The sequence below is a fragment of the Elephas maximus genome, chromosome 2 (assembly GCF_024166365.1).
Source record: "Elephas maximus indicus isolate mEleMax1 chromosome 2, mEleMax1 primary haplotype, whole genome shotgun sequence".
NCBI classification, from domain to species: domain Eukaryota; kingdom Metazoa; phylum Chordata; class Mammalia; order Proboscidea; family Elephantidae; genus Elephas; species Elephas maximus.
Genome location: NC_064820.1, coordinates 150,566,756 through 150,588,040, shown reverse-complemented (window position 1 = coordinate 150,588,040; position 21,285 = coordinate 150,566,756). Strand labels below are relative to the sequence as shown.

Sequence of the window (21,285 nt, the reverse complement as noted above, 5' to 3'; positions counted from 1 at the left end):
GGAGAACCGCTGTCAATGGGGTATCCTAAGATTCTTTTTAACAATGTTCTCTCAGTTTCACCTTATCATAATAGGGATATGTTAAAATAAGGCTTCAATCACCACCTTACCTGTTGACACCCAGTATATTAGGATTTGTTCAGCTGCAGGTCACAGAAAACATGACAGAAACTTGCTTAAATAAGGAAGGGGGTGTATTTGTCTCAGGCAGAAAGAAGTCCAGGGCTGGCCTGGTGACTCAGGGCTGCCACTGAAGAATCTCCTTTCTTTTCTGTTCTTCCCTCTGGACCAACAGCTGCTACTGCCTCTTAGGCATTGCATGAGAACTCAGGCAGAAGGAAGGACAGAGTTGCAGCAGGCTTGTATTTATAATCTCATTGGCCAGGACTGGGTCACATGGCCACTTCTAGCTGCAAGGGAATTTGGAAAGCTGAACCTGTAACTTGTTGGTTCTCTATAGTGGATCATAGCAAGTAAAAAGGATGTTGACTAATCAACTAGCATCTACCACATGGCCTCAGTTCATTACAATGAGATTTTAGGGACATACATGGGATTTTCAGAGCTAGGTACTGAGGTTGGTTCAACATGGCTAAAACAGTAACACATACATGTCTGGATTGTTTATTGAAGTATTGAATTTCCCACTGGAAGGATCCTTCAGTTAGATGACACTAAGTTAGTGTGGGAACTGAGGTCTAGAGGTAAGTGGACTTTCCTAGGGCCACAATGAAGGTTGACTGGTGGCAGAGCTGGGATTGAAATTCAGTTCTTATTTCTATGAATTCACTGTTCTTTCTAGTTCATCCAGTGTTTTCTAAAAGTAGACATGAATCACCCATCACCTCTCTTAAAGTGATAAAAATTTAGAGCCATGTAGCTGCCTCTGGGCTTCCAGCGAGGGTACTGAGTGTTGCTGAACTGAGTCTGGTGTTGGGAATGGAAGCCAGTAAAATACTAGATGAGTCTGTGTGATGACGAGAGATGAAACCATCATCTATGGTGTTTGAGGGACTGTGCTTCTTGATCCAAATCCCTTGCTGAGGCTTAACTGTAGGGGTGGGGAACAGACAGCTGCTGGTAGCCAGAGTCCACAGGCCCTTTAATATTTGGATAAAAATTGTCTCCATTTTTCTTGGTTGTGACTTAGGTTGTCTTGGATTCATGAACTCACTGGGACTCTGAGTAACTCTGGAGAAGCTAAGATGATAACTTTCTGTTCCTTTCATTTTAGGTGTTGCTGTGATTCACAAGCCCTTGTGACCCAAACTCCCACTGCCAGGAGGTGGAGGGAGAGGGGAGTGCTGCCTGTGACTCAGAATAGCGGGGGACCATGATGACTGGATTCCACTTGCTGGAGAGTCTGTAGTGTTGTGGGAACCACCGTCCTCTGACTTGGCAGAGTGGCCTTGCAGTGTGAACACCTGTTGGTGGCCCAGCTCCTGTTCCCCTGAGGTGCTTTGGCGTCCACCCTGAGCAGTGGGATTCCTGACAATCCCAGCAGCACCTTTGGGCTTTTTTGTGTGTGTGTTTCTACAGGGACAACAGAGAACTTGGACCGTATGTTTGTGTGTGGTGTGTGTGTGTGTGTGTGTGTGTATGTGTGTAGAACATGGTGTTTCACTGAGTTGTGGGGTGGGATGTGTGACTGTCTACTGGATTTCTTTACTACTGATCCTTCACTTTGCTAAAAATCGAATCACAGAAACCTCTCTTCTGGATTTGGCTTCTGGGGACCCTGAGACTACTAAAGCTGCTGTCTTCTGGAGGTCCATTTGGACAGCCTGGGAAGGTCCAGAAATAACTAGCAAGAGGGGCAGCATATATTACTTCACTACAGAAACTCTGTCTGCAGAAGAGCTGGGCCATTCTTGAAGCAGCACCTCACGCTTTGTGCTAGAACTGGTGGACACGAGGGCTCGCAGTGCTCCTCCACCGCTACTCTTCCTTGGGCTCTCCTCCAGGAAGCAGATGAGGACAGCCCAGCTTTGGGTGTGGGTCACTGCTCCTTGATGTCATGGATTCCAGGTTTGGAGGTTTTGTCTCTTCAGCTGCGAAGGCTAACTCTTCAGAGAAGCCATGGGTAACACACTGGAGAAAACTAAATAAATAAATAAAAACAAAACAAAAAACAACCAAAGTGGTAGGGACCAGGTCCCTGCCCTAACAGTCTCAGAGAGGGACCCTACTTCTGGGTTTGCCCAGGATAGTACAGTCCCTGTTTATACTTGTCATCCAGGCTTAATTACTTACAGCTCCCCATTTTACTCTCAAAAATCTTCAAGTTTGGAGGATAAATAAAAGTTCATCTTACCTCCAAACCCAAAGATAGGTGTGTCCCTGCATCGGATAGGGTCATGTGAGATTCAAATGAATACGAATGACTTTGACTGTCGGCTGCAGCTGGCCCTTGGCTGTTTGTGATGGTCCAGTCTGTCTGATATCCTTGTCTTCCTTGTCCTCTGCTCCGTTCCAGGGCCTGTACCTTCCCCCCAACCCTCAGGACTACCCTCTCCTCCTTGCTTCCCCTTTGGGGGAGGAGATGGTGATAGGCCCTGGATGTGTGATCTCTCCCAGGGATACTTAGATTTTAAAAGAAGAGCTTGAGGAAAGTTTGCTAATTCACAGGTGAAAATTATTAATGATAGAATTTCAAGGTCTGGAGAGTAGGTATTTGAGTGTGTATGGAGTCATTTGCATTTTATAAAAAGAACCTTAAAGCTGTGCTGTTCCTAAAGTAGTAAGTTGCCTAAGTTGAAATTTCAGACATACGGGAGGCGAAGTCTTGTGTATGGAGAACAGTCTCATATTCTAGGGCCTGGATTTAAGGCTCTCTGATGTCAAGGTCTGCCTCTGGGGAGCCAAGAGACTTTGTAAACCCTGATGTTAGACTTCTAATACAACTGAGCTACTTTAAAGCAGATGCTACAGGAGGTTGGTATCCCCCCTCCCTGCAATTAGAAACCCAGAAGCCTCCTCAGCTAATTGGCCAATTTGTGTATTTACTATATATTTATCGTGCACTAAACACACAACTCTCCTGAAGAGGAAACTTATGATGTTGAGCATATGCCGCTTCACAGAGATGCTTGGAGAACACCAAAGCACCCAGGATTTTTAGCAGCCTAGGGAAGAGGCTGAAACATTGAGCTTTGGTGGACCTGGAAGAAATGTATCCAAAGGAATCCAGGCCTGCTTTTAATTGGGTGCTCTGGTCTCTCCCAGCAGTGGAAATGACTATGGTTTTAGAGCTCTGCCTGGCTCTAGGTTGGAAACTGATCGAATGAACTCTTGGTCCTAAATGTTCTTGGGACCTTGTTTTGGTGTATATGTGGTGAGGATGAGGTGGGGTGTTGGGGCCTAATGTATGCTATTTACACAAGCTCCTGATTTCAGATGAAAGGTGAATTCCCCATCCCCTTTCCCACCGCCTAGAAGCTGGACTTTGAAGCGTATGTGGGGGAGGTTATTTTTTGTGTATCATCCTCCCATGAAAGCTAGCCAGCTATGTTTCTTCTTTTGGATTTTTGCCATTGGTTCCACCCCACATCTCCTTTTCCCAAGAAGCACTGACCCTGCTAGTAGTGCTGCCTAGGCCATGTCATCTCATCCTCATGTGTCCTTTCTCACGGGGACTAGAACACTGGTATGTCATCACCAAAAAGAAGTCTGCTCTAGCTGCCCACAGATGCCATCCAAAACTACCGACTCTTTATCACTAGGTACGACCTTCTCTCTCCGTAGTGGGACACAGCAGACTTATGTTCAAGTCTGTGCTTGTCACATGGTAGGTGAGAAGCCCCCATCCCCAATTAGGGTGGCTACTACTGCTTGTGAATGCAGCTTTGTCAGTGATGTGTCTGGAAGTCTGATTGCAGTGATGAAATGGAATTGAAGCCCAAGGTTAGAAGCACCTTAGACACCAACTGGATACTGATTTGGAAAACATAGAAGTCAGACTCTGAATTCCAAAGTTATTTCTCATCAGTACCCAATGGCATCTCTCCATTTAAAAAGTTGCAGTATTATGCAAATGAAAGTGACCTCATTTTCTGCTATGCAATAAGAATACTTAATTCTAGTTCATGACAAACCAGTTGCAGTATCCCCTAAGATGCTTTTTCGAGCTGTCTTACTTTGATATCTGTTGTGTAATGTTTATATATTTCTGAGCCAGATCCTTTCAAAGATTGCCTTTTTATAAAATTGAAGCTATAGCTTTCAGGCTAAAATTTTAATGTAAATATTTTTATAATTTTTCAGGATATTTGAATCACTTTTTATTGTCCATGATGATGAAATGCGTGGTTCCATGTCACTCCCTCTCACACGTAGTTCATGCCTGTAGCTCTTTCCCTTTGCTTCTTACCCTCCAAAAATGGATTTTTCAGTAGCTCCAGGTACACAAACCTCTTTGCCTCAGAGTCTTCTTTCTTATACCATATTCAAGGGAGACTGTGGAATTTAAAAACACAAACGACTGGTGATTCTTAAATTCCTAGGGGCAAATGTTAAGCTTGACTCAGCACTTATCCATGCATATTGCCTGTCTAGGGTTGCTATGAGTTGGAATCTACTCAATGGCACACAACTACAACAACTTCTTTGAAGTCTGCTTTTTGTGGGGGTGAGGCTGGCGTGGCCCACCTCCTGGTGACTCTCACTGCCTGGTGCTGAGCCTGGCAGAGCGTGGTGTGGAGAGGCTCCAGAGAAAGGCCTGCCCTCCAAGGCACGTACTCAACAGTTTCCTAGGTCCAGGAAACCTTTCCTCATTCTCTTCTGTCCCTTGGTCTTCTGAAACTTCCAACAGCGTAAGGCCTTTGCTACTGGATGATGTCCGTTTTGGAAGTGTCTTTTCTCTGAACTTTGCAGTTGCTCATTCTAACTTACAACTTAGTTGCCTCTCGAGCTGTGTCTGTGCCCCAGGTTCTAATTTGTGCATTTGTCTGCCATTGGCGTGATTTTTTTAATTGTTATTTTTATTGTTGGGACAGGTGCCATATTGAATTGCCTCCCTGCACCCCATTTGCATCTTGTTGGATCAAGTTGAGAGGTTGAGCAAACTCATATTACAGTTAGCTGGGGTTTTTAAGGCTCTATTTGCCTGGAGAAGACAGGAGGTTGGAATGTCTTTTTTTTTTTTTTAAAGTATTTGCACTATTTAGGATCCTAAGCCCCTCGTGTTCAGCTGTGCTGTGCATCTACTGACCAAGCAGGAGAGCTGGCAGCATGTCTGGCATTAAGGAATGGAAGAGGTCCCTTCCATAGTGGATCATCACCGCCTTACAGCCTCTCTGCAGCCTTCGTTATAAGACTCAGTGACTCATGGATACAGCATCAGCCAAGTCAGGAACACAAGGGACTGTGGCATTTGGAGAAACAAATTGCCCTAGTGCTATATTCTTGCCTTTGGGTATGAGATTATAAATTATTTTTTCCCCTTTTCAGTGGCAATAAAGGACCCTTGTTGGACTTTGTGTTTAATTTGTATAGTTTTTATTTGTATATGATGTGTAAAATAATTACTTTGAAAGAAAACTCAAGACTCTGAATGTGTGTGTCCGTGTGGGTGCTCTGTCCTTGGGATTGTCCACATTCCGTCAGACGTGATGACTGACACCCCGTACAACATATCACACAGGTAAGGCCCTTGATCTGATGTCTCCTGCATGGAAATTAGGGAACGTATATCTTGTAAAAGAACAACACTTGTCACATGCTTGATCAGTTACAGTGAAAGCTGAAGAAACATTTCCTCAAGTGTATTATTTTAACAGGAATCATGTTCTAGTTTCCCATGCTTTAATTTTAATAAAAGCTGAACTGTGTAAACCTTTCTCAGTATTTCATTTTCACAAACCAGCCTCTCCACTATGTCTCTGACATGAAAAGGATAGACTTATTCCTGCATGTCTTCATATTTAAAATTTTTTCTCTTTAAGATCTATTGAACAGGGTCTAGGTTCCTTTGGTCTCTGTCACCTGGCTGCAGCACAGTGCCAAACCCACCAAGACCTTCTTCATGAGGCCCAGAGAGGACAGTCCCTCCAGCAAATGTTAGCTGGTGTGTGCAACAGCCAGGAGATTGTGACTCAACTCCTGTTGTGAGGGTGGCTGTGCTGGCCTCAGGTATGGGGAGGAGGAAACAGGGATTCAGCTGTAAATAAGCATTGATTCTTACAAAGTCTGTTATAAGACCTAGAGATTTGTTATGTTTTGATTATTAAATAACCAAATATTAATTATATTAAATATAAACAAGATATCAACATATATGAAATAATAATAGATAACATTTACTGAGTGCTTACTATGTGCCGGGCACTTTTCTAAGTGCTTTCCTTGTATCAACACATTTAATCCTCATCATGATCTTCCAAGATAGTTACTATTATCTTCATTCTACAGATGAGGAAATAAAACACAGACAGTAACAACTTGCCTATGGTAGTGGCTACAAAGGGATGAAGCCAGGATATTGGTTGCACTCCAAAGTCTGTGTTCTTAATTCTCTGCCACTGCTAGCTGATGAGAAGGTGATGGGGCGGGGGGAAGGGGTTGGTCCAAGAAGCACCAAAGAGAAGAAGGCAGCAAAAGTCTTGGGAGTGCAAACATGGTTAAAGGAAAATACCGTAATCCCAGTTTTCAGACCAGTTGCCCAACAACGTCCTCCTCTTATGTTGATGGTAAATGATACATTTGTTACTGTAATAGTGATAGTAGCAGTAGCCACCATTGATTGTGCACTACTTTTGTACTAAATGCTTCTCAGACTTGGCTTTCAATCCCCCCAACAACCTCTAAGGGACGTGGCATTGTGCCTTTGGAGGCTGGGTGTTTCCCGGTAGGCTGCCCTGCTTAGCCCTTTTCTGGACTCCTCATCTACGAATACTTGTGGAGCCAGCATCCCTCAGTTGTGGCTCATGGTCACTGGGAATTGCTTGGGGCCAAGTCTGGAGAATAAGATGGCTGGATAAGCTGGGCATCCCCATTTGAGAGGTGAGGCTCTTATGAAATGGGCCCAGGTGCTTCGCTCAGCTGTGACTTCTCAGCTCAGAGACCTGGGCTCCGCTTCGGTGAACAAATTGTGTAGTCTCAGGCTCTTCCAGATCCCAGGCTGTCCAGGTGACAGTTGGACAGCACAGAGGGGCCAGGCCCATCTTCAAGCTGGGGAGACCCAAGGGAGTGGGAACCTCTTGCCAGATCCCTCCTCATATTTCGAAATAGATTTTGAGCTTCAAGAGGGCACAGACTACTTACTCATCTACATCTCTGGTGCCTAGCACTCAGGAAATATCTACGGAAGAAAGACATGTGAGTAGGGCTTAGGCAGTGGTGGCTTCTTTTCCCCTTTCTCTCCTCCCCAAGGGAGGTGGCATTGCGCCTTGGCATCTGGCTATGGCTGCTGTTCTTTCACGCACACTAGCAAATGGAGAGTGGAGAGCCAGTGCCCCTTGCCTTCTGCATCCATAGAGCAGTTAGACTTCTCCGAATGTGAGGTCAGGCATCTCTGAGCCCATAACAGCCCTGGAAGGCAGGAGGGCAGGAATTTGCATCCCTCTGAGACAAATGAGGCCAGAGAGGTGAATCCATTTATCTGAGGGTGTGTCCTAAGTGAGCGATGGAGCAGACCTAGATAGAACCTCCTAGCTTTTTTGACCTGCAATGGAGTTTGTAAATAAGCTTGATAAAAGGGCGAAGCCTGCAGTTGTTTCTCAATAATCACAGTTGCTAGCATTTATCATGCACGATGGCACTGTTTTTTTGTTTTGTTTTCTCTGTGCCAGGCCTTGTGCCGAGCACTTTACACGTATGATCTCAGTTAATCCCCACAACTCCTCATAGAGGCACTGATGCTATCATGCTCTGCCTAATAGACAGGATCAGGAAAAGAACCTTGAGGGGAAGTGCAGACCCGTCCTCCTATTGAGGCCTCTTGCTGAGCTATGCCCTGTGTGCATCCTGGACCTAGAAGGTCCCTGATGTCTGGCTCTCCAGAGCAGGAAGTGAGGCAGAGCCCAGAGACCAAGCCAGAGACCTGGCTCTGTGGCTGACCTGCTGTGGGCCCTCCCGCGCTGGGCCTGGACTCTGCCTTGAGAGGGCCCTGGGGAGGGTGTGATGAGGGGACAAGTACATTGTCCCAGCACAAGCACTTTTCCCTCTCCTTGACCTGTTGACTGAGTTTTTCCTAACCCAGGGGAAGTTCCAGAGGAAAATCATATTTGGTAGTTTTTCTACCAACTTATTTTTCTACAATTTACAAATAGAGCCTTTTGACCTTGCAATTTTATTTTAATAAGAAAGTTCTTAGTTTCTGTCTGCCTACTGTGGTGTTCACTAAGCAGACTGTATTCCCACGGGTTCATCCCTTTCTTTCTGCCCAGGCAGCTTTCCCCATAATGCCCCAGGGTCAGTGCCCATGGGATGGGGACTTCCTGGCTGGGATTTTAGACATTGTCGAGTCCAGCTCCTAAATTTGCAGATGAAGAGACTCCTAAATTTGCAGCTGTAGGAAGGCTGTTGTTCATGGATTATCTCTAAGTGACCCTCCAGACCACCAGCTGACTCCAAAGTCTGAGGCAGAGCCACGTCCCCCATTAGCTTAGTTTTGTTTCTGCCCAAATGGAGGCTCCAAGGCCCTTGCCTGCCTGCCTGCCTGCACCTGGGGTTGCTCTGGGGCTGAGTGCCATGGCCCTTCCTTGGGGTGGAGGGGAGGGGAGGACAGAAGGAAGAGGTAGCCCCGTCACTCCAGCTTTGAAGGCTGCTCCAAGTTCCCAGGGCCACTAGAGGCCCCCACTGTCCTTCTCAGGTGTTAGACTCCTTTACCGGCTGAAGGTGGAAGGAGGCCTTGTTCACTGGCTGTGTGACTGTAGGGCATCTCTTTCCCTTTCTGGGATGAAGTTCCTCATCAGTAAATTGAGGGATCTGATTATCCTCATAAGCATTTATTTGACTTGCTAGCTCCTGTTCTTCCTCCCACCTGACTGGTGAGGAGATGGGGCTCAGAGAGGTTAACGGACAGCAGCGGAGCTGGGCTTTGAACCTCATCCTCCATGTTTCTAACCACTATGCCTTACCACGTCTTAGGCCACCAGACCCTGTGATAAACACTCATAATAAGAATGCCTGATTGTAATCTCTGTAAGGGCTAGAAAAGTTGACTGCAGACCTCTTCCCTTTTCTTCCTTCCCATTCCCCTCTACCTTTAGGGGATACCCTACTGTCTTTCCCAGTGCTGGGATTGTTCATTCTCCCTTACCAGTATGTTTAACAGACATTTAATTATCCATTCAACAAAAATTTATTCAGCATCTACGCTCTACGTTGTATTAGGTTCTTGAAATGCAACTGACAACAAAACATACGGTCTCTGCAGATGTGGAGGTTAGAATTTTGTAAGAGATGCCCTTAAGTAAACAAGCAATTAAAATATGGTATCCTAATAGAGGGGCTGCGGTCGGTGAATGCCCCAGGAGGAACACATGCACCCAGTTAAAGAGGTCACAGTGGGAGCAACAGGGAGCTACAAACACATGCACAAAACCCCAAAAACTTGCTGCTACCAAGTCAGTTGAAGCTCATAGCAACCCTGTGTATCACAGAGCAGAATTGCCCTGTAGGGTTCTCTTGGTTGTAATCTTTACACAGGTGGGTCACCAGGCCTTTTTTTCCACAGTGCTGCAAGGTGGGTTTGCACTGCCAACCTTTAGGTTAGTAGTTGAGGGGAAACCAATTGCACCACAGACCTGAGGAAAAAGGTGTGAGATTCGTACAAAGCAAGAGAGATAGAGTATGAGAGATAGCAATCAAGAGAAAGAGACTGAGACACACACAGAAACAGAGGCCAACAGAAACGTGAAAAGAAATACAAAGAGACACATACATACAGATAGCCAGAGAGAGATACCACCCGTGCAGAGACAGAGACCAAGCAGGAGAGAGAGAGAGAGCAAGAATCACTTCTTAAAATGGCAGAAACTCAGCACAGTGGTTCAGATCAGAGGCTTTGGAGGTGGGAGACAAGGGTTCAAATCTGAGTTCCTGTCAGTGTCCTCATTTGGAAAATACGGATGACAACACTAGCTTCGTGAGCTTGTCGAGAAGATTAAAAGTGAGAAGATACTAAAAACACAGAAGGCCTCAAAGGGGAGGCCTGGCCTGGCTGAGTCCCCACAGCTGTCAGCTCTGCTAACGTCCTGTCCTGACTACATGCAGGCCACGCTCTTTGTGTTAGGAGTGTGTGTGGAGGGAAGACAAGTGCTCTGTCCCGAGGGTCTTTTCTGGGTTGGGGCTTAATTTCTGAAGGAGGCCCCAAGCGAAACAATATGGAAGGGTCTGGTTTCAGCCAGCAGCCACTGGCTTCTTTCCATTTGGCACAACTGTGTATAAACCCCTTTTCTGCGGTGATGGGGGGTGGGAGAGCAATGAGTCTCATGAGCTTAACTTCCTGCTCCAGGAGTAAGGCATTCTCTTCCTGGCTTCTACTCTGTTTGCTCCAGGGATGTGGGATTAAGTAAGCACATGTGTAACTGTTTATTTTCCTAAGGGATTTCAAACGTGGTTTTATTTGATTCCCAAAAAAGCCCAGTGAGGTAGCTAAGGCAGGTGTTACTTTGTGCAATATGCCCCTTCCTGTTGTATACAGTGGTCACCGTCTCCATTCAGCGAGCAGTGCACGTGAAACACTCTGCTTGGTGCCTATCATAAAAAAACAGTGTGTGATTAATTAGTGGTTAGTGATTATTACTCTCATCATTCCCTTTATATGGATGGGGAAACTGAGGCTCAGGAGAGGTTAAGCAACTCACTCAAATTCCCAGTTAGTAAGAGCTTGGACTCTATCACTCAGGACAGTGTTTAGGTCCATGTGATAGCAAAATGACTGCTGTGGCTTAACCAGAGAATGGGCTATTCTGCTCACATAACACAAGTCAGAGGGAGACCTTGCAGGTGGTGTAGCCATTCCACAAGGTCATTGGCCTTTCTGCTCTTCTTAGCATGTTGTAATATGGGTGCGCCATAGTTTTTTCACATCTGTAAAATAGGCATGAAAAGGACAGTGGGGGAGGAGAAACGGACATGCGCATAACAGGAAAGCAAAAACTTTCCCCCAAATCCCTAATAGAGTACCACATACATTGCCTACATTTTAGGCCTTAGCTACAAGGAAGCCAGGGAAAGTGAATATTATAAACGGGGCATATTGCTCCTCCAAACTCAGAGTTCTGCCTGGAAGAAAGAAGGGAAGAATGGACATTGACTAGGCAACTAGGCCGTAGTCTAAGCTCCTGTTAGTCTCCATTGCCATGTGGCTTCCTCTCCACCAGTCACCTTGACTCTGCCTTCTTGGATCCACATATTTTTGGTCCATCTTCTAGCACCTGCCCCTGACAGGTTATTGTGTCTCAACACTGACTGTATGCAGGGCTCCTTGTCAGCGAGGGCTAATGATGGTCCCTGTGCACTTGGCATCAGCCAAGGGGATACAGTGGGGGCCCCAGGGCAGGGCTGAGCAGGGGACGCTTCGTCTGACAGCCTCACTCCAGCCACCTTCCTGGCTGTGTTGGCACCAAAGCTGGATGTCCCCTTGCAGGGTGAATGAAAAATTCAAAGCAAAGGAGACCTTTAGGAGCCCGTTACTGAGGCTTTAGGGACAGCTCATTTATCAGCTGTGGACATTTTCCTGAAGCTTTGATTGAGGAGGACTGTCAGCTGCAAGATCTAAGACCTTTTTCTCAAGAATGACCCATCTGTGCAGCACCATAAATCTTTCTGAGCCACAAACTAGAAGGTGGAGGGGGGTAGGATTTGGTATTGGCCTCTTGGAGGCAATTTTACCAACTCCTTGGCATTCTGATCCTCTAGAACATCCTCACATTTAGTAGTGGCCTATCGAGTAGTGTCCAGACCTGTGCTGAGCTGAAGGAGGTCACAAAAATGTTGTGCACAGTCTGGCTGCCTAGGGATGATCCTGGGTCTGCTCCCGCCAGGTGAGGCTCCAACACCAGCCCTGGCCATGGAGGAAGGAGGGAGGGACATTGGAGCTGGGGAGGCATAGGCCTTGCCCTGCACCTCTTGAGGAGAACATGTGGCAGTGCGGAGAGGACAGGATGAGAACTGGAAGGTCAACTCTCAAGGCATCATTTGACAATATAGCATAATGTGTAGGAGAACAGGCCCTGAGTCCACAGTTTGGGTTTAAATTCCTGCCTACCGATTACTAGAAGTGTGACTCTGGTAATAAAGCCAGGTCTCCCCTAGGACCTCCCAGGACAGGCAAATCAGCCTCCAGCTATCACACTCCATGGGGGCAAGGGAGCCCAGGATTCTGGGGGAGCTAACAGCCCCCTTGAGGGCCTTTCTCTGGCTCTGGCCCTTACCTTCATACCTTTAAGCAGCAGGATGGATCAGAGGTGAGGGCATCCAGGGGGAAAGGTCACAGACTTCGGAGGGCATTCCAGATGTATTTTTCAGCCACAGATCCATCATTTTAATGTAACCCAGGCCTCCCGTTTGAATGATTAACCAAGAGACTGACTGTCCTGGTGCCTGCGAGTGCTGCAGAGTCCTGATAAGGAAGCCCATAAAACCATCTCCAGATGGCCAGGGGAGGCTTTATGTCTGACCCAGAAAGGGTGCTTCGATTTCCAGCAGCTTCTAGTAGAAAATTTCTGCTTGAATCTGGGAAACTACAAGGCACCCAGAGCTTGAGAATAGAGAAAGCCCGGCCCCCGGTAACTCAGGGAGGCTAAGGTGGAGATGGGTGGAATGAGTGGGAGAACTGAGCTTGGTTCTGGGGCTGAATGCACAACACAAAAGACTCCAACCAGGGACCCAGAATTCTGGGTTGGCATTAATTGAAGCCCTCCCAAGGTTGGCCTGGGGAACTCCTGTCTACTTTGAAGCCCTGTGTGGGGGTTACCCCCGTTCATTAAATTTCCCTTGTGGTTAGTCACTGCCTTCTCTGGGCTGCTTCTGTACTTTGTATGTACCATGCATCCAATACATATTTATTGAGTTCTTCATATATGTCAGGCTCTGTGCCAGCTCTGGAGATGTGGCAGTGAATGAGAGAGTCTGTCCTCATGGGGCTCATATTGAGTTGAGAAGGCAAAGTAGTAAACGAAGAATTACAATGCCATATGGTAAGTGTGGGGACTCATTGGTGGTTCAGTGGCAGAATTCTCACCATCCATGTGGGAGTCCTGGGTTTGATTCCCAGCCAATGCACCTCATGCATAGCTACCACCTGTCTGTCATTGGAGGTTTGCATGTTGCTATGACACTGAACTTGTTTCACTGGAGCTCTCAGACTAAGAATATGAAGAAAGGCCTGGCAATCTACTTCCAAAAATCAGCCAGTGAAAATCCTATGGGTCACAAATGTTGGTTGTGCATGGGGTCACCATGAGTCAGGGGCTGTCTTAACAGAATCTAACAACAACAACATGGTAAGTATAATGATAGGGGAAGTAAAGGGAATGGGGAAGTACACAGAGAGGCCAAGGAAAGTGTCCTACTGGAAGAGATGGTAAGCTGAGACCTTACTTTGGATGGATGATAGATGCTCACCAGGTAAGGTGTTGTGGAGGGAAGAAGAAGGAAGAGCAAATGCAAATGCCCAGAGACTAAAAACAACATGGCCTTTTGAGAAAGTACGTGTAGTTCGATACGGCTGGGTCATGGAGTATAAGAGGAATGTCCACAGAGATGAAGCTGGAGAGGTGGGCAGGAGCCACGTCACAAAAGAATGGTAAAGAGATAATCCCCCTGTTTGGGGGTCAATGGGAAGCCACTGAAAATGTCTAAGGTTCTGTTCCCCAAGAAACAGACCCTAAGACATTGAGATTTTCATGCAGAACATTTATTGGTGAGTGTTTTGGCAATAACACCCACGAAGTCGTGAGGAAGCAGGATTGGGGAGACGGAAAAGTTGAACTATGATCAGTTGCAACAGCGGCCTCAGCCTCAGCAAAGGTCTCTACCAACCCACAGGGAACCTGCAGCTGGAGTGGCCTTTCAGTGTTGCCCTCAATTGAAACAAGGGGAACAAGACTTTTTATCCGTGTCATTGAGTTGTACATGTAAGAAAATCAGTCACTGGTACCAAAACCGCAAGCAATAAAAGAAAAAAATAGATACATTGGACTTCGTCAAAATGAACAATTTTATGCTTCGAACACCATTAAAAAAGTGGAAAGACAACCCGTAGGATGGGAAAAAATATTTGCAAATCATATGTCTGATAAGGGTTTAGTATCCAGAATATATAAGGAACTCTTACAACCAGCAATAAAAAGAAAAATTGCCCAATTAAAAAATGGGCCAAAGACTAGAATTCCACTTGAAGGTATAGGCCCATGAGAATTGAAAACACATATCCACACAAAAACTTGTACACAAATGTTCATAGCAGCATTATTCAGGATAGCCAAAAGTGGAAATAACTCAAATGTCTATGAATGGATAAACAAAATATGGCATATTCTGTACAATGGAAGATTATTTAGTCATAAAAAGGAATGAAGTACTACGTGGATGAACCTTAAAAACCAGTTGAAAGAAGATGGATGCAAAAGGCCACGTGTTGTATGATTCCATTGATATGAAACGTCAACAATAGGCAAATCCAAAGAGACAGGAAATAGGGGAGTGGCTGCCAGTGCTTGGGGTGAGGGGAGAAGGGGGAGTGACTGCGAATGGGTACAGGGTCTCTTCCTGGGGTGATGCAAACGTTCTCAAACTTGCTAGTGATGATAATTGAGTGGCTTTGTAAATATTCAAAAAAACACTGAATTGTGCTTTAAAAAGGTTAATTTTTTTTATTGTGTTAAGTATGTATATATATATAAAATAAAATATTTGCAATTTCAGCATTTTTTTACATGTACAATTCAGTGACATTAATTATGTTTGTTATGTTGGATAACCATCACTACTATCCACTTCCAGGTATGTGAATTATAACTCAATTAAAAAAAAAAAATCAGTCACTGACTGTGCAAAGCTCCCTTCAGGCCATCCTTCACCCCACCCCCAGCCTCTATAACCTTGGGCGAGGCAGCTCTTTTGGGCAGAGGGCAATTTCTGGAGAGACTCGGCAGTGAGCCATGAGAAGATGACACTCTAAGCAGACTGGGGGAGTGAGTGCCTGTGAGGATCTGTGTTACGTACCACAGCATCCACTATGGAAGGTTTTAAGGGCGCAAGTGACACAGTCAGATTTTCACTTTAGCAGGTAATCTTCATGACAACCTGAAAGGGCAGGCATTATTATCTCCATTTTTTTTTTTTTCAGATGAGTGAACTGAAGGTCACAACTTGCAAAAGATCTCAACAGCTTGTGGAAATTGGAACAGGAATGTGAATCCATGTCTATCTGAGGCCAAAGGCCATGCTCTTTCCTATGGTTCTATGCTGCTTTGTGCTCACTCGTTCACAAATTGGTCTCCCTTGCAAGACTAATTGGTTTAAAGGCAGCGACCATGTGCAATCACGTGGTGTTGTATCCTTAGCGCCCATCACAGAGCATAAAGAAGGTGCTTAAAAATGTTTGTTAAACTAAAGTAAGGACTTCCCTTCCCGGCACTGCTAAGGACATCATGCCACTGCTAACATTTAGCAAGGCTAGTTTTTTCCAAAGTCACAGGAAAAAAAATTAATGAACAGAATTTCCTTATTCTTAATTTCTTTTTGGATGCAATTTTTTGCTTAGACTTTGACAACTTGTTTGTATTAAAATCTGGTACCTGAAGTCACTTAACAAAAAATTATAGCTTTATCTTCGTCAATATTTCACAGTTTCCTGGCAGATGTTCCCATACCTAAACACATTCCCTTGATGACATGAGGAGAATTACGATTTCAATAAATTAAAGTCAGAACTGATGGAAATGCTGCTGTTTTTCCCCTGGCTTCCCCATGAAGCTGCTTAGTTGTAGCCGATGAAAAAGCAGGGACACTAATCTCGGCATGTATGCCACCTACTTCCCCTGTCAGGCCTGCTATTTCCAAGGCTCCATTGTGGTGCCTCTTGGATACACCCTGGCTAGGGGTAGGGAGAGAGAGGGAGACTTTGTTAGGCACAGCTGGTTTGCCATTCGTAGGTTTTCACCATGTGGAGAGGGTGAGGAAGTTCATGGGCAGGAGGAGGTTAACTGGTAGACAGAATGGGAACCTGGAAAGGCACTTTTCAGATGAGATGATTGTGGGGTGATTTGAAATTTCCCAGAAGGGACTCACAATTGTCACTGTGCTTACTTACAATAGCCTGAAGGTTCATCTTAAAGTTCAGCCAAAGAGAATGCTGGTGCTAGTAAAATGAAAATACCCCTGTCAAAGTTAACAGGCTCAGCAGTTATATCTCAGTGTGACTGCCCAAGCAGATTTTGAGAAGGGAGAAGCAAAGGGCACTAGGGATCTGACTGATGGCCAAGGGGACAGGAAGCAGAGGTGGAAAGCTGGGGGCAGAAGAACATGGTGGTGAAGAGCGAGGCTCTGGGGACCACGGTCTAGGTTAAAATCCTGCCTGTACTGCTTACAGGACAGGTGACCTTGGGCACAGACTCTCTGAGTTTGTTACCTCATCTCTAAAATGGGGTAATGATAGAAATGAAAATATGGTCGTAGGAGAAGAGGAAGTGCTGATTTGGTTTCTCTAAAAGTTCTCTGATTTTCTTTACAAGACCCCTGCTTGCCGACTATCAGAAGGGAAAATCCTTTGATTTTAATCCAAGCTTGTCAATTTAGTCTTATTAAAAAATTTAAACACTCCCTTTAAGTATTTCTTAGGCTCCATAGGTAAAAGTCTTCAGCCTCTTGCATTTTGTCTGGTTCCCTTTTCTCTTGCCCAGGATGAATTCTAAGTGTGTGAGGGGTTGTGTTCTCATGGCAAGGGGGAGAATTGGTCCTTGTCTAGTCTGGACTCAGATGCAGAGAAAGGGATTTATAGCAAGGTATAAATTGTTGGGAGAGGTGAAGAAACAGACTCTAGGCTGCAATGGCTCTCAAAGCTCTTCCGCAGAGCTAGGCTGCCAGAGGAACTGTTGCCTCTGCCCCAGGCATCTGATCAGCAGAACGTAAACCACATGTCTGTCAGTGTGTCATACTGTGGTGGCTTGCCTGTTACTATGATGCTGGAAACTATGCTACCAGTATTTCAAATACCAGCAGGGTCACCCATGGTGGACCAGCTTCAGTGGATCTTCAGACTAAGGCAGACTAGGAAGAAACGCCTGGCAATCTACTTCTAAAAATTAGTCAGTGAAAACTTACGAGTCAGAACGTTGACTGTTTTGCTTTGGACATGTTATTAAAAAAAAAAAAAGTTATTAGGAGGGATAAATTGCTAGAAGAAGACATTGTGTTTGGTGAAGTGGAGGGCCCTTGACGGTGTGGAAGACCCTTGGTGAGATGGATTGGCACAATAGCTACAGAGATAGACTTGAGCATGCCAGTAATCATGAGGATGACACAGACCAGGCAGTGTTTCATGCTGTTCTACATAAGGTCGCTATGAGTCAACATCAATTTGAGGGCAGCTGTTTACCTATCTAAAACACACCCAGAAACCCTAGCGGCAAATGAATCTGGGTAATACAGTTTTTAGCTCTGCATCCTCTGCACGAGCTTTTGCTTAAGTCATATTTATTAAGTCCTATTGGCCAAAGTGGGTAGCCCTAGTGGCACAGTGGTTAAGAGCTCGGCTGTTAACCAAAAGATTGTCAGTTCAAATACACCAGCCACTCCTTGGAACCCCTAAGGGGCAGTTCTACTCTGTCCAATAGGGTCGCCGTGAGTCAGAATCCACTTGATGGCAACAGGTTGGTTTTGGTATTGGCAAAAGCAAGCTCCATGGCCAACCTTACTGAAGGGATGGAGAAATAGACTTCACCTTTCAATGGGAGGAGAAGAATTTATGGCCATTTTTGCCATCTACCATAATACATTATACACTAAGACAGACTATATATATGCAGGGCCATAAAACAAATCTCAATAAATTTCAAAGACTTGAAATCATTCAGAGTACCTTCTCTGGCCACAATGGAATTAAATTGGAAATCATTAAAAATAAGATACAAGGAAAAAAAAAAAAAAAACCTTAGATATTTGGAAATTTAACCAAAGTCCTCATCGGGCTTGGAGAAGGCTGACAGGGGTCTGCCTTTGCTTCTCTTCACTCCTGTCTTAATCTTTTCACAAAGAAACTAGTCAAAGATTTGTCGTCAAGTCTCTACATAAATTATGGCACAGGCTTGGGAAATTTATTAGCTAATTGTTCTTTATTCTCTCAGGCACAACCTGTTGCCACATTTGCCAATTTTTTCTTTCAATTTTTCTAAGGACTCCTGTGATTAAAGGGAATGTTAAGTTGCCTCTCATCATGTCTCAGTTGTCCAGGCTCTGTTCTTGCTTTTCCTTCCAAAAGGCTCATTTTCACCAAGCACTAAGCATTGGATGGTCATCCTCCTAACAGCCATGCATCTCTCCACATCACTGCTCACCGCTCCTTGCTTTAGCAACTATTGACCAAAATCTGGTCACTATTATCAGTCTTCCAGTCTCTGGAGAATTGGTATAAAATCTAGAGATATCAAAAATATATCAAGAGAGTCTCTGGTACCCATTCTGAGCCAAGACAGACATCATTTATCGATTACGGCACTCTATCTCACTGACTCCTGCAAGACAAGGTACCAGACAGACAGAGCCAAACAATCGGAGTTGCCACCAGAGATGAAACCCATTGACCATTTCAATTTTAAGCTCTTGCCCTTGTGTTTCTTTGCCTGGTGCAACTTTAATATAATGTTCTGATGCTCTAGACGTAGAGGGCGGAGGGCAGAGAATCACTCGTCTAAGGGATGCGCTACAACTGTCAATAGTACTTGAAACTGATTATATAAAATAGTGGAGCAAGTCATGGCTTTCGCCCTTCCCCCCATAATAGTTTTAATTTCCAATTTTTTTCAAGTTAGAAAAATGATTAAAATACCACGAGCTGGGTTAGGTTGGGAGACTTACCATCAAGCTGTCTGTGCCCGCCCATAAACATTTTTCTTCTTAAAAATCTGTCTCCTCTTTTCCCCAGATCTGAGGAAGCTGCTAGAGACTCTTTATGTATAAAGAGGGTGTGAAAGATTTTTTTTCAAATTTTTATTGTGCTTTAAGTGAAAGTTTGCAAGTCAAGTCAGTCCCTCATACAAAAACTTATACACACCTTGCTATATACTCCTAATTGCCTGAAAGATTTTTAAAGTCAATTCTGTCCTGTGTTGTTGTTACGTGCCGTCAAGTCAGTTCTGACTCAGTGACCCAATATACAACAGAACAAAACACTGCCCAGTCCTGTACCATCCTCATGATTGTTGCTATGCTTGAGCCCATTGTTGCAGCCACTGTGTCAGTCCATCTTCTTGAGGCTCTTCCTCTTTTTCGCTGACCCTCTACTTTACCAAGCGTGATGTCCTTCCCCTGGGATTGATCCTTCCTGATAACCTGTTCAAAGTATGTGAGATGTAGTCTCGTCATCCTTGCTTCTAAGGAGCATTCTGGCTGTATTTCTTCCAAGATAGACTTGTTCGTTCTTTTGGCAGTCCATGGTGTATTCAGTATTCTTTGCGAACACCAATTCAAACGCATCAATTTTTCTTAGGTCTTCCTTATTCATTTCCCAGTTTTTGCACGGATATAAGGCTATTGAAAACACCAGGGCTTGAGAAGGCACTCCTTAGTCCTTAAAGTGGCACCTTTGCTTTTTAACACTTTAAAGAGGTAATTTGCAGTAGATTTGTCCAATGCAATACATTGTTTGATTTCTTGACTGCTGCTTCCATGGGTGTTGATTGTGGATCCAAGTAAAATGAAATCCTTGATTACTTCAATCTTTTCTCCATTTATCATGATGTTGCTTATTTGTCCAGCTGTGAAGATTTTTGTTTTCTTTATGTTGAGGGTGTTATCCACATTGAAGGCTGTAGTCTTCAAGTCTTCTTCACTGCCAGCAAGCAAGGTTGTGTCATCTACAAAACACAGGTTGTTACTGAGTCTTCCTCCAATTTCAATGCCTCGTTCTTCTTCATATAATAGACCAAGAGGCAGTCGTTTGAACAGAACAAGGGGATGCCACATGGTTTAAAGTCAGGGAAGGTGTGTGTCAGTCAGGGTTGTATCTTTTCACCATACTTATTCGATCTGTACGCTGAGCAAATAATCTGAGAAGCTAGACTACCTGTTTTATAGGTTAAGAAAATACTTATTTGCACACAAGAGGCCCCTCTTTGATTTAGAAATACAAGTGGTTTAACAGCTACCAGCTGTTGAACTTGCTTCTTTGGGCCAGACATGATTTACAATTTATCTTCATCAGCTCAGTTATTCCCTACACAGTCATGAGGGCCTAGTATTAGCATCTCCATTCTGCTGCGGAAAAAATGGCTCAGAGCGTCCGTGTACCTTGCCCAAAGTTGCATAGCTAGCAAATGGTAGTTAGGATTTGAATCCAGGTTTGCCTGGCACCAAAGCCTTAAATAATACCCTGCCTGACCTCTCCCTTAGGGAATGTGATGCTCTTAGTTTTGGGACTTTTAGGTCCCTCTGCCTCCCCCCATCCCCACCTTGTTTCACTCCTGTGCACCCTAAGTCAAACACTTTCTCTTTTTCCTCTCAGTTTAAAATGCGGAAGTGTTGGAGTAGAAAAAAGTGCCAAAAGCAGAAGTAAATGATGGCTTCAGGAGAGCAGAATTGGAGGGAGCGGGAGGGAGCACGATCGGGCAGTGGAGCAAGAGGAATGAGGGAGGCAGTGACAGCAAAGTCAAGTTTCACTAACCTCACAGCCTTCAGGTCTTTGACCTACAGAGTTATTCATTGTTTATTCAGTCAACAAACCCTCCCTTGAGCACCCATTGTGTGCTAAGCCCCGTGCTGAGCTTTGGGTACACCCAGATGACTAAGGTGTTGTATGCTTCTATTTATTTGAAATGTCCACAATAGGCAAATTCATAGAGACAGAAAACAGATTAGCAGCTGCCAGTGGCTGGGGAGAGGGGAGAAGGAAGAGTGACTGCTAATGGGTACAGGGTCTCTTCTTGGGGTGAGAAAATGGTCTAAAACTGGGCAATGATGATGGTTGCATAGCTTTGTAAATATACTAAAAGCCACTCCAGTGGGCTCAAACTGACTGCCAGTACCCAGGCCCTTGGTTTTCAGCTCTGAGGTTAGTGTGAGTGTGAGTGAAAGAAAGAGTCTTAGCTTCCTAGTGCTGCTCTAACATAAATACTACAA

The 21,285-nt window shown here is 44.9% G+C and overlaps 1 protein-coding gene across 3 annotated transcripts in view; it reads left to right on the top strand.

Moving 5' to 3' along the window:
• Positions 1-4,368, top strand: part of KLHL3 (kelch like family member 3) — a 135,929-nt gene extending 131,561 nt beyond the window's left edge. For all 3 annotated transcript variants that reach the window (XM_049873707.1, XM_049873706.1, XM_049873708.1), the window contains one exon: positions 1,235-4,368. In XM_049873707.1, coding sequence (XP_049729664.1) covers positions 1,235-1,263 — 29 coding nt within the window. In that variant the 3' untranslated portion in view covers positions 1,264-4,368. The remainder of the gene's footprint in view (positions 1-1,234) is intronic.
• Positions 4,369-21,285: the final 16,917 nt, after the last annotated feature.